A 14,186-nucleotide genomic window follows, 5' to 3' on the forward strand; every position below is an offset into this window, starting at 1 on the left:
TTACTGTCACGTACAGTTCTTTCCGGGCCCTATGCGGACGACATGATCCAGAATAGTGAAGACACAAGGGGAAAAACGGTCATGCAGGAAAAGGGTCTGGAGACAGGGGGCATGTCCATGCAGTGCAGGTGTCCAGGGGAAGTGAATCCAGGCGAACAATCCATGTTGGAAATCCAAATGGGAAATCAAAAACAAGGGCTGAAGTCCATAACCAGGCGATCCATCCGGTGGGGGGGAAACAGGAACCGGGTCAGAACCGGCAAGGAGAACTAGGAACTAGGAACTAGGAAGATAAAAGCATAATGGAGCCAGACGCAGCAAGACCCCGGGCTCTCACGATGTGGAAATCAATGAGGAACCAGGAGTAAGGTCCACGTCTGGCTTTTAAGGGGGAGCGGGATTAGGGACCAGGTGCAGACAATGGTGCATAACAAGGAAGGGCTGGAGCGCCCTTAAGAGGAGGGGTTAGCAATCGTGACAATTACAACAGTGAAATACCTTATTTGGATAAGTGAACACCCCCCTTACAATTGCATTGGTGAACTTGCTCAGGTATAACCAATCACCCTACAGATCACACAACAAACTTATTGCCTCCCACCTGTCACCACTTGTGGTGATTTTGATTATTTTAGAATAAAAAGCAGCTGCTTCGAGAGGATTCCACTGCTTGGAAATGCATTTCAAAGCAAAGAATCCACTATTGTCAGGAAGCTTTCTTTCCTGGACCCTATGCAGACGACACAATTCGGGGTAGACCGAAGAAACACGGGGAAAAAAGGTATGCAGGAGTCAGGAATGAAAACAGGGGGACGTGTCCATGGTGTGCTGGTGTTCAGGGGAGGTGTAGCCGAGGCAAACAATCCAGAAGAAAGTCCAAGGGGTAATCCAAGCAGAGGCAAAAGTCCAAAACCGGGCGGTCCATCCCAGACAAACAAGATTTAAAAACAAGAAGCAGGTCAGATCCGGCATGGGAACAGGAACTAAAACCTTAACGGCACCAGGCGCTTCCAGGTCCTGGACTCGCAGAGCCCAGAATAGCGTTAGCATCTGGCTTTTAAGGGGGAACTGAAAAGGGGGCTGGAACAGGGAGCAGGTGCGGGAGATGAGTAAAAAACAAGGAAGGGCTGGAGCGCCCTTAAGAGGAGGGGTTTACGATCGTGACACCTATGGGCAAAAAGGTGCTTTCAAAATAACTTTGAGATAAAGTTGAAGAAAGGCACAAGTCAGGAGATGGGTATAAAAATATTTCAAAGGCTTTAAGTATCCCATGTAGCACAGTCAAGACCAAGATCATTAAAAAATGGAAGGCATAAGGCAACTCCCAGACCTTGCATAGATCAGGCCGTTCCTCCAAACTGGATGACTGAGCAAGAAAGAGACTGATCTGAGAGGCTACCAAGAGGCCGATAGCAAATTTAAACGAGCTGCAAGCCTTTATGGCAAAGACTGGTCATTATGTGCATGTGACAAAAATGGCAAAAGCTCTCCAAAAATCTGGCCTGCATGGGAGAGTGGCAAGAAAAAAGCCACTCCTTAAATAAAGCTACATCAAGTCACATTTATGTTTTGCTAAAAAGCCCCTTAAAGATTCTGTGACCATGTGGCAAAAGGTGCTGTGGTCAGATGAGACCAAAATTGAACTTGTTCGCCAGAATGCAAAATGGTACGGCTGGCGAAAAGCCAATATACAGTATCTTTCCATCCAAAGAACACCATTCCTATAGTAAAGCATGGTGGTGGCAGCATCCTCTTATTGGGTTGTTTCACTTCAGCTGGGACTGGGCACCTGTCAGGATAGAAGGGAAGATGGATGGTGCAAAATACAGAAAAATTCTTGAATAAAACCTGCAGCCCTCAGCCAGGAAGTTGAAAGTGGGAAGATCATTAATCTTTCAACATGACAGTGACCCAAAGCACACTGCCAAAGCAACCGTACAGTGGCTGAAGGACAGGAAGGTGAATATCCTTAAGTGGCCTAGTCAGAACCCCGACCTAAATCCCATCGAAAATCTTTGGAATGACTTGAAGAGGGCAGTCCAACAGAGGTCACCACACAGTTTGAATGAATTTGAACAATTCTGTAAGGATGAATGGGCATATATTCCTCCTTCTAGGTGGGCAAAGTTGGTAGAGATGTATCTAAACAGACTCTAGGCTGTAATTCAAGCAAGAGATGCTTCCAACGAGTATTAACTCAGGGGGGTGTTCTTTTATCCAACCCAGTTATTTTTTTTCAGAAATTTTTCAGGATGTTGCAAGGTAGAATTTGTAAATAAAACTGGAAAAGTCTGATTTTATTTGTCTTCTTTTTGGGCTTTAGGGCAACAAAAGGTGAACAGTTTGAAAGGGGGTGGTGACTTTATATACCCACCGTATATACTGTAAATGTGCTTATTTTGTATTCCATCATTAGTTTTGGTTTAAAAAATGAATTCATATATTAAGAAAATGTCCATAGGCATAGTGACAAGCCAACAGGATGGGAATTAAATGCTTAATCTCTCCATTTGAGTGTACACCACAGATTATTGTAGAGTTTTGCAATCTGGACATGATCTGAAATGACTGTTAAAGGTGATGTAGTAATAACATGATGAAGTGGAAAAACAAGGTATGATTTTGAACTGATGAAAGCAGATTATACAGTGAACACTGCTATACTCCTTTGACACAAGAGGGGAAAGTGAATAAGAGCCCTCTGCAAATTAATCAGGAATCACTGGAGAAATAATTTTGACTGTCTCTGGATATAGAAATCCCCATGCAGTCACCAAGCCTATTATGTCTAGCTGCACAACATGAGAAAGGTAACATGAAGGTGTATAGTAGGTCTGCTTTGCCTCTGCAGGTCTAGGAAATAATATGAAAACACAATGTCCTATTCTAGGCACAAAATATCACTCTTTTGCAAATTCCATGAAGTACCTTAATGAAAAAGCCACATCCTAATAGCTCCTCTGTACATGACTTCTTTAAGACTGCATTACACTGCGTTTTGCCCTTCTGTGTAGACCACTCTCTAAACCTGAAGAGGAGGTGTCTGACATGCATTTTAAGGAAAGAAAAGAGCATCAAAATCCAACAAGACCCATCAACCTTTCAATCTTTTAAAACAGTCACTATCTAATAAAATAAAATCAAAGTTTATTTATCAAATGCACAACAATACAGCGTGCAGCAGTAGTTGCTGGCAATGAAATGTCTTTTCTGCGAGCTCACAAAAATCACAAGAATCACAAAAACACAAAAATCACAAAATTGAGGTTCTGAAAATCATTTTACGATGAAGAGTAATTGAACATTAGCGTTAGATCACATGATTGTTAAACAAGAGCAGTTGTCCCTTACAAAGGTTGTACATAGGTGTACAGTATATTGTTCTTTTTACTGTTTTCAGGGTTTTAGACAGGAGACACATTATAGTAAAAATGAAGAAACTGGAAAATTTACATTTTCAAGAGTTTAGAATTTACTGTATGTTGTCTCATTGTGCAATCCAGGACATGTTTTAAAGAAAGCAGAGTTTTTTGACAAATGGAATCTGGATGACTCAAAGACAAAAATAAATGAAGCACAAGAGGATCTGGAGGAGGCAGATACAGACACAGGGGGATCTGCAAACATACCACAGAAAGACAAGGAGGAGAGGATACAAGTGACACAGGACGAAAAGGATGAGAAGACAGAACTGACACAGGGAGACGTGGAGGAGAAGACAGCAGAGAATACACAACATGAGAAAGGTAACATGAAAGTGTACAGTACAGTAGGTCCGCTTTGCCTCTTCAGGACTAGGAAATGATATAAAAGCACAATTTTCTATTCTATGCACAAAATATTACTGTAGTTGCTAATGCCATGAAGTACCTTAATGAAAGAAACATTTAGTGCAGAGTTTTTTATAAGGAATTTAAGCCACATCCTAATAGCTCCTCTGTACAGGACTTCTTTAAGACTGCATTACACTACGTTTTGCCCTTCTGTGTAGACCACTTCCAGTCTCTCTAAACCTGAAGAGGAGGTGTCTGACATGCATTTTAAGGAAAGAAAGAGCATCAAAATCCAACAAGACCCATCAACCTTTCAATCTTTTAAAACAGTCACTATCTAATAAAATAAAATCAAAGTTTATTTATCAAATGCACAACAATACAGTGTGCAGCAGTAGTTGCTGGCAATGAAATGTCTTTTCTGCGAGCTCACAAAAATCACAAGAATCACAAAAACACAAAAATCACAAAATTGAGGTTATGAAAATCATTTTACGATGAATAGTAATTGAACGTTAGCGTTAGATCACATGATTGTTAAACAAGAGCAGTTGTCTCTTACAAAGGTTGTACATAGGTGTACAGTATATTGTTCTCTTTCCTTATTATTTACAGGGTTTTAGACAGGAGACACATTCTAGTAAAAATGAAGAAACTGGAAAATTTACATTTTCAACAGTTTAGAATTTACTGTATGTTGTCTCATTGTGCAATCCAGGACATGTTTTAAAAAAAGCAGAGTTTTTTGACAAATGGAGTCAGGATGACTCAAAGACAAAAATAAATGAAGCACAAGAGGATCTGGAGGAGGCAGATACAGACACAGGGGGATCTGCAAACATACCACAGAAAGACAAGGAGGAGAGGATACAAGTGACACAGGACGAAAAGGATGAGAAGACAGAACTGACACAGGGAGACATGGAGGAGAAGACAGCAGAGAATACACAACATGAGAAAGGTAACATGAAAGTGTACAGTACAGTAGGTCCGCTTTGCCTCTTCAGGACTAGGAAATGATATAAAAACACAATTTTCTATTCTATGCACAAAATATTACTGTAGTTGCTAATGCCATGAAGTACCTTAATGAAAGAAACATTTAGTGCAGAGTTTTTTATAAGGAATCTAAGCCACATCATAAATAGCTCCTCTGTTCATGACTTCTTTAAGACTGCATTACACTAAGTTTTGCCGTTCTGTGTAGACCATTTCCAGTCTCTCTAAACCTGAAGAGGAGGTGTCTGACTTGCATTTTAAGGAAAGAAAAGAGCATCATCAAAATCCAACAAGACCCATCAACCTTTCAATCTTTTAAAACAGTCACTATAATTTTGCAATGAAGAGTAATTGAACGTTAGTGTTAGATCACATAATTGTTAAACAAGAGTAGTTGTCCCTTACAAAGGTTGTACATAGGTGTACAGTATATTGTTCTGTTTCCTTATTATTTACAGGGTTTTAGACAGGAGACACATTCTAGTAAAAATTAAGAAACTGGAAAAATTTACATTTTCAACAGTTTAGAATTTACTGTATGTTGTCTCATTGTGCAATCCAGGACATGTTTTAAAGAAAGCCGAGTTTTTTGACAAATGGAATCAGGATGACTCAAAGACAAAAATAAATGAAGCACAAGAGGATCTGGAGGAGGCAGATACAGACACAGGGGGATCTGCAAACATAACACAGAAAGACCAGGAGGAGAGGACACAAGTGAGACAGGACGAAAAGGATGAGAAGACAGAACTGACTGCAAATTTATGAAGAGGATTTTTGAAGAAGATGAGTCTAGTAAGAGAAGGGGGGAAGTGTGTGTAATTTTGGTTTCAGATGTTTTTTTGCAATGGGAGTTCCAAAACCCCTAAGAACACAGACAGATGAGCAAGATTGTGACCTTTAAAGGTGAAATTGGGTACTATTGGCTTAGGGAGATCTTTGATGCTCAGTAACATATTCTTTGAGCTCTGACCTGTTCCATGAAAAATCAGATTTCTTCATGTCTCACCAGCTGTATGTAAATTGCTGGGTATTTCTATCAAAAGATGCTGTAAATGAGGTTGATGGAAATATAAAAGTCCATCTGGGAGATCCAGTTGGAGAGGAGCCTTGAACGTGCATTGTATTGGACATATATTTGCAGGAAATGCAGTGTATTCTGTTGCAGGGAAAATAGCCTGGATGGTACTGTAGCTGTGGTTGGTTGAGGGAGCTGTGAACAAGAAGATTGTGCAGATTAGGTGATTGACGATATGAGATAATGGGGAAAGAGGGTGATCTTGTAAAATTGAAAAGTTGCCATTAATGGTCCAAGGCATAGACAGAATCCTAGGGCTATTTGTGATTCGAGTGAGGGCCCTGTCAATGACATGTATCGGGTATCATGTGTTAATGAAAAAAGAGTGCATTTTGAGGGCTTGATTATGGAGGTCCATGTTGTCACTGCATGGTCGTCAGAGCCTGAGAAACTAAAAAAAGGGAGAGAGCTTTTAGTATGTGTGGGGTAAAGGAGCTGTACAGGAGATAGCTGTGTGAGTCAGTAAGTTTGTAAAAGACAGAAGTTGAGAGTCATGGATGGTTAATAGGTTTATGTCCAGAAATTGAACAATAGTGGAAGATATGTAACTTTATACAGTACTTGAGGGATGGGTGGAAATTGGTGAAATCATGCAGGAAATGTTCTAGTTGGTTGTTAGGCACCGATGCAGTCATCAATTTGTGACCTGTAGAGGTCAGGAACAAAGCTTGTATAGGAGGCAAAGAAGCATTCTTCTACCCACCCTACAAAAAATATTTGCATAGCTGGGTCCCATACTGTTGCCAAAGGCAACTCCACTAACCTGCTGATAAAAAAGGTTATTGAAAGAAAAGGAACTCAGTGTGAGGACCAGTTCTACCAGATGAACAAGAGTATGGGCTGGTGGATCAAGCACTGTTCGTTTGTCCAGCTTTTTCTTGAACGCTGTAAGACCATCATTGTGATGAATGACAGTGTACAAGGATGTGATGTCCATGGTGAATATGAAGCATTCAGAGCCCTTAAAACTGCAGCTGTTGGAGAGTATGGTTAGTGTCCTTAATATCTGTCACGGATGTCCAAAGGGACTAACCGTGGAGAGCAGGACAGCGGAAAAGGACCCATATGAGTAGCGACGAGACGGGAAAAAGGCCCGGGCTCGTTAGTGCAAAGAGTTCAGGAGTGCCGTATAGAAACCTACGCCCTCAGGTAGCGGACGTGGGGCGACCTGGTGCGAGGCGGGTCTCAGGACATCCGAACATCAATGCTGAGCGAGGGCAGAGTGCAAGACCCGGAAATATATAGCCCAAGGGAAAGAGAGGAACCAGAAGGACAGCAGGCAGGAAACTAGGGACAGGACAGAGAAGGAGCGCCCTCTGGCTGCAGAGGGCATGACAATATCTGAAGGAAGCCCTTCAACCAGTGGTCTCATAAGGCTGATGGGAAAAACTGAGATGTGAGTGGTGGGACAGTGGAGTCAATTGGGTGCCCAAGGGTATTGGGTTTGTGGAATTTTTTATGTTTTATTTTTTTCTAAAACATTGTGTAGTTCCCAATGTCGTAAAATAACTTATATAAATGACTAATCATCATATTAATTACAACATTATACCATTTCAGATGATTAAAAATGTTTTTGGAGTAGATATCTATATTTTCAAGAACGACAGTATATGGAACTATATTTCGTCATATTTTGTTGTTTATTGGGAGAAGTATGAACACATTTGCATGTGTTTAATCGTGGGGAGCCAGCCTGGCTACTGAAAGGGTATATATCTGTCAAAGTATATTAAGACAATTGAGGCATGTTACTGTGTAAGTATCCACCAGAACTTGCTGAGTGGAGACCAGATGGCTATCAATTTATAGGGTTGGAATTTCCCAATCTGCCAAAATCACCAGCACTGTTTAAAATAAAACCACAGCAGAAGAATGAAAGGTAGGTCATGAGAGATGCTGGGGACTTCAGCTTCCTTTTTTAAAGCCACAACATTTTTTGCTGATTTTTACCAGAAAATCATTTCACAACATCAGTGTACAGTTATAAATAAATTCCAGACTCCAGCAAACAACACTGTATTGGATAAAGCAGTAAGAAAATGGTTGGATGGAACTAACATAAGTGTCAATATCCTTTGGGCCTAGGATTTAGGAGGTGGGTCAAGGATGATGATACTGTTGTCTTCAAAGTAGACTTGAGTAACACCATAGCAAAACAAAAACAGCAGAAAGTGCAGTTAACCCACCTCTAACTAAAAGGCATCTTATGCTGGACCTGGCCTGTTTGGAGGACCTGCCTCCAGGGATTCCTTCTATTATAAGATGACCCTGGTGTCACGATCGCTAACCCCTCCTCTTAAGGGCACTTCAGCCCTTCCTTGTTCCTTCCCATTGTCTGCACCTGTTCCCTATTCCCATTCCCCCTTAAAAGCCAGACGCGGACCTCACTCCTGGTTCCTCATTGATTTCCGTATTGTGAGAGCCCGGGGTCCTGCTGTGTCTGGCTCCGTTATGGTTTTAACTTTCTGTTCCTGAACCCCTGCCCCGCCGGTCCCGACCCGGCTCATGGTTTTAACCCCTGGATGGATCTCCTGGCTTTGGACTCTACTCTCCCGTTTGGATTCCCCATTTGGACTTTGGCTTTGTTTGGACTCACTTCCCCAGGACACCAGTTCACCTTGGACACGCCCCCCTGTATCCTGACCCTTTCCTGCATGACTTTCTCCCTCGTGTATCTTCACTATTCTGGATCGCGTTGTCCGCATAGGGCCCGAAAGGAACTGCTACGTGACACCTGGTTGCTCTTGATTGACATCCCCTCTGCTCCCTGCTTCTTCTTGGATAAAATTAAGTGCCTTATTCATTTAAATTCATTGTGTGTTTCTTCTTTGGAACTATGGTACAGTACAAACTGTACAACCCTTAGAAAAAACTGGGGGGAGTCAAGAAGACTTGTCAGCACTTCGGATGGTAATCTTGTGTTTTGTCTGCTATATGTACTGTATATATTACTTAAATTCCTGATGCTTAAAAATAATATTGAACAACTAAACAGTGGCCTCAATAGGAGCTTCACTTGCCATAGTAATGCACTTAAGTAATGACAATATGTATGTACTGTATATATCATAAATGTAGATTTTTCATTGCATTACATACTTACAAATTAACTTCACTTGAATCTTTCAAGGGTTTCTTGTCTGGCTTTTGCAATGGCTAACTGCATTTTGGCATTAAAGCAGATCCTCCTCATTATAATCCATAAGGAACTGTAATTTATTGCATTTTACTGAAATAAGATGAATATTCATTTGCCATGGTTTTTACTTCTAATGATAAAGGATTCAATGCGCTACCTTCCTGCCTTTTTTAAAATGTAGTAAACCTGCACATTCAGAGTTTAAACCTGACTTGCTTTAACCAGATAATTGAAATCTATGAAAGTCTCCTTTCTCATGAAACTTCTTGGACTTCTTACTACATTCTCTCACTTTCTTGCTCTCTAACTCCCTCTGTGACTAGCACACACACCTGTAAGCTATTAAAAAATTATAAACTCTAGTGAGCCTGCAGTTCTGCTCTGGTGTCCAATCTCATGTCCCTCCTTCCTCAGTCACTAAGACATCTAGGGAAAATACATGAGAAATGAATAATGGTAATTCTCTATAAGTGTTCAAGTGACACCTAAGAATGAGTTGCTTTTGAGTTATGAAAAATTCTATTTAAAGAATATTGCGGAATGAAACCCTTATGTAATCTGGATTGTGGATGTAATCTGATATTTGTAACTGATTACAAAATAAAATGAGCTTCCCAACACTTAAATGTTATAATTATTCTATGTTGTGTTATTAAATGTCAATACATGTGAAAAATAAGTTGTTATGACTCACAGTATGTGCTGTATCTTATAAAGCAGGCAGCACAATGCTGCTGTGGTAAGCATAGCTGCCTTACACACATACAGATGCAGCCATTCAAAATGCACGGTACAACCCCATACCACACAAAATTACCTACAGTTCACTGCGTTGTACCACGATACGTGATTTGGCTTTCCAAAATGACTGACAGGGGCACTCGTGGTGCATTGGTTGTTAGTGAAACAATTTAATCATTGAATCTCTTTACTGTGCATGTTTTAATCCACTTAGTATTGAATATTTATATGGAATTTTACAACTAAAGGGAAATTTTAGTAGCTAAGCATAAAAAGAAGAGGAGCATACATTTTAGAATTTGACTAATGTGGAATATAATATTGAATCGCGTTTCTAAAGAAATTAATAACGATATAGTTATATTCATATACTGTAGCTCAAATTATCGCAGTAGCACTCTTTCTTTGGAAATGTCTGCATCAGTTTAACTCATTGACCTGTGATTATGTGTGTGGTGTAATGGCTTAGGTAAGTGCCTTGTATACTTGAGATCTGGGCTTTGAACCCAGCTGTTGCCATGAGTTTTCTTTTAACAAATACAAATTTCTTTGAAAAACGAAAATAGCAAATATTATGGACACTATATTGACATTTTTGATATTTCTAAATATCACAGCATGTTTAAAGCTAAGTGATTTATTAATAACAACGAATAATTTCACACTGCTACTGTACTGCCACTACTGTCGTTATTACTGATAATAAATATTTTCGAAACTACTGTATATTGTTGGTATTTCTAAATATCACAAAACGTTCAAACTTAATTGAGTTAAGTGATTAACCTTTTCCATGAATACTTGCGCTCGTTATCGCAGTAAAAGAAACGCATACTTTTTAGAATTTAATTATTAGGGAATATAATGTGGAATCACATATCTAAAGAAATTAATAACTATATTAATTAAAGGGTCTAAATATATGTATTTATATGCAAAGGAACAAGTAATAGGTTTATTCCATGCTGAAAAAAGGGGAGAAAAAAAACACGTTTCGGCCGTGAAGCCTTCTTCAGGTGTGAGAAAGACAAGGCAGTAAGCAAAGGTAATGTAGCGGGAGAACAAAAGCTGGGAGAGAGGAGGAGCGAGGGGCGGGAGCAGGGGACAGAAAGAGAGGCCAATCAAGAGGTGTGAAGTCAGAAAAGGTGTAGAGAGGTGTGAAATGAAACCTTCAATGAATAGAGAGAATTTAGAAGAAAAGGAGTCTCGTTAAGAAAGTTTGGAGAGATCTTTAATCTTCACAGCCCTAACATGTTCTCTGAAGCGGTCTCCGAGTCTCCTTCCTGTTTCCCCAATGTAGATAGCTGGGCATTTACTGCAAGAGATACAGTAAATAAGGTTGCTGGAGGTACAAGATGTCATCTGGGTGATCCGGAATTCTCCTGTGGGGCCTTGAATGAGTGTGGTGTTAGATGTGTACTTGCAGGTGATACAGCGAGCTCTGTTGCAAGGGAAAGTGCCTGGTGTGGATGGTTGCTGAAGGCGATCAAGGGAGCTGTGAGCAAGAAGGTTAAGCAGATTAGGTGGCAGGCAATATGAGATGATGGGGTGGTAAGAAAAGAGGAAGAAAGTGGATAACTGGTGTGTATTTTTTATTTAAACCAATACCAGCCATATACAGTTTATATAATATGTTATAAATTAATTATTATTTATTATAAATATAAATTAATATTGTTTATGAGCAATCTCCGGGAAACCATTATAGGCATGGTGAATTGGAGATTCTCAAAACTTACTTTGAATGATTGGAAACAAATATGTGATCAGATCAACGAAATGCTGTGGTGTTACTTTTTGTCAATGAAAAAATAAAGTATTTTTGTGTTGTAACACTTAAACTGATGCAGATGGTTACAAAGAAAGTGGACCAAGGTAATACTTTGAGCTTACAGCCTGTCCAAGGTCATTCATTATTAAAACTATTTCTGCTGTTATATCTTCCGTAAAGACTTTGATGCATAAAATATTTTTGGATAATTAAAAGATTTATGATGAAGGTGAAAGGTTGTGTACAACTGAGCAAATTGCTTTTATAAAATATACTGACTTTTTAATGTTTAATGATTAACATGCTGTAATATACAGTTTAAAATTATTAAAAGTCTAAAGAGTGTACAACTTAAATTCTTAATTGAAAAGAGATTGTCCTTCAGCAGTGACCGAGATTCGTAACTGGGCATTTTCTGGCGATAGCTCAAATGTTGTATCTGAGAGGTTAAGCTTTAGGAGCTCCACCTGACAGTTTTAGAAGGTGATTCCGGATACTATTATCATAACTGCAGTATGATGCTGTATGACCATTATGACGCATTAAGACGTGCTATGCCCACTGTGTTTTACCGCAGCATACTCTGTGCATTTTGAATGGCTGCATCTGTTTTTTCCATGGGCTCAATTCTGTACCTGGGGTGCTATCAGTGTGGAGTTTATATGTTCTCCCCATGTTCATGAGGGTTACCTCCCACTGTCTGAAGACATACAGTACTGGTATGTTAATTGGATTCTGAGAAAATTGAACCTAGATGTGAGTGTGTGTGTTTGTGTCTGTATGTCTACCCTACAATGGACTGAGCCTCAGTACTGTACTGGATATTATTCTTAGATTAAATTTAAATAAAAATGCAGTCATATTGGCAGCACAGTGGTACAGTGATTAGTATTACTGCCTTACAGTGCTTGGGCTCTGGGTTTAATTATTGACCAGGTGTTTTGTCTGTGTGGAGTTTGTGTGTTTTCCTCATGTTCACATAAGTTTCCTCCTATAGTCCATCAACGTACTGGCAGGTTAATTAGCTCCTGGACAAACTGGTCCCAGAGTGAATGTCTGTGTGTGCTTTATACAGTACTTTATGTGTGTCAATGGACTGTTGTCCCATCCTTTATGTGCCCTGTCTTGAGCCTGTTGCTCTGGGCCCCCTGCAACCCTGAATTGGAAGAAGTGGTAGAAGAAAAATCTGAGATGTAAGAGTTACAGGTACTAAAGACAAAGGCTTGCTGTTTTTATGCATACAGTATAACCAGGTTACAACATGGCTGTGCAGTAAGCACTAACCAGTCAAGGTTTTTATACACATATTTAATCAATACCTTGCCTTATATGATTTTTAAAAAATCTTTTAATTTGGCAAACAAAGTACAGTCGCTGCTAGACAGTTCTCTTTAGATATTCAACATGATTTTTAAAACTTTTAAAAATAAATAAATAAATAATTCATATATTGTTCTAGGAATTCTCATTTGGTTGAATTAATCAAAGATATATTTTAATTGAGGCAGTAGTATGGAGTAACTGTTATGGATCTGGGATCCTGACTATTGCCAATTTATTTATAAGCCCTTGTTTTGGCCAGTAACAACTGAATGAATTCTGTTTCAGTCAAAATGATACTGTTCCAATCAAAATGATATTATTTACTATCCTTTTGATTCTTTAAGAATTCTAATTGTTTTATGTGTAAAAAAAGCAAGTTTTTTCTCTGTTAATTATTAAACTATTGATTTAAACACTGCTCAAACAGTGCTAGCATGTTACTTGTGAGATTACTTTAAAGTAAAACAAGTATGAATAGTTATTTGTATTCCAAAGTAATACTGATATTTCTAAAATGTGTGCTTTATATACATGGAAATAGAAATACACTAGAAAGCATTATTTCAATACATAAGTGGTTGAATATTGTTATGAAAAGAACAAAGGATTACATCTTACATTTCCAAGACATTTTTGTCACATTCTGCTTAACTCTTGTATTACAATTTGTAAGTCAGAGTTTAAGATATTTGACATATTCATATACCATATGATGATTTTATGATATAAAGGTATAGATAAAATTAATTCAAACATTTAAATGTATAGTATAGTAAATTGTATAGTAAATGTCAGTTTCTTGATGAAAACCTTTGTACACAGCACAAAACCTTGTCTTCTGACATTTCTTAATGGCTTCTGGCTCTTTGAATTTGGACATCTTCATATAGTTTGGCAGAAGACATTAAAATTTAATCTAATAGATTTATCATTATGTTTTATGTTAAAAAGTGATATTTTGTCCATAAAAAAATGTAAGCAATAATTTTCACATGAAGGTTAAGTCATGGTTCTGACCAGATGTCCTAGGGTTCAAAGCCCACTTTTCTCTCTGTCCTTGTCAGGAGAATGATTGACTACTAGTGATATCAATCTGTTTGCCTTACTGGCTGTTCCAATAAAGGCTCAAAACTTGCTAGGGATCCTGAAAGTGCTGCATATTAGTGCCAAAATGGCAGTTCTCAAAATAGCCCTTTTAATATGCACTCTCTTATACTCAGGTAAGCACTAGATATTTTTTAACATAAACTGCTGTAAAGGTATCAGTTTATAGTGATGAAAAACCTGATTAAAGGAAATCAAAAGGATTCTCAGTTTTAACTGATAATATTTCAAATTGTTGTATAGTAGAATTTGCAC

At 38.8% G+C, this 14,186-nt stretch overlaps 1 protein-coding gene across 3 annotated transcripts in view; it reads left to right on the plus strand.

Annotated features, from left to right (window-relative positions):
* The window catches only part of plg (plasminogen), a 75,662-nt gene that overhangs the window by 20,170 nt on the left and 41,306 nt on the right, over positions 1-14,186 (plus strand). The window contains exon 1 of one of the 3 annotated variants that reach the window (XM_088625096.1): positions 5,335-5,567. The exons of 1 other annotated variant lie outside the window; for it this stretch is intronic. In XM_088625096.1, the coding sequence (XP_088481222.1) occupies positions 5,537-5,567 (31 nt within the window). In that variant the 5' untranslated portion in view covers positions 5,335-5,536. Of the gene's footprint in view, positions 1-5,334; positions 5,568-13,907; positions 14,048-14,186 lie in introns of those variants that run through there. One more of the 3 variants, XM_088625094.1, reaches the window with a different exon arrangement.

This window comes from Lepisosteus platostomus, chromosome 3 (assembly GCF_059453375.1).
Source record: "Lepisosteus platostomus isolate fLepPlt1 chromosome 3, fLepPlt1.hap1, whole genome shotgun sequence".
Taxonomy (NCBI): domain Eukaryota; kingdom Metazoa; phylum Chordata; class Actinopteri; order Semionotiformes; family Lepisosteidae; genus Lepisosteus; species Lepisosteus platostomus.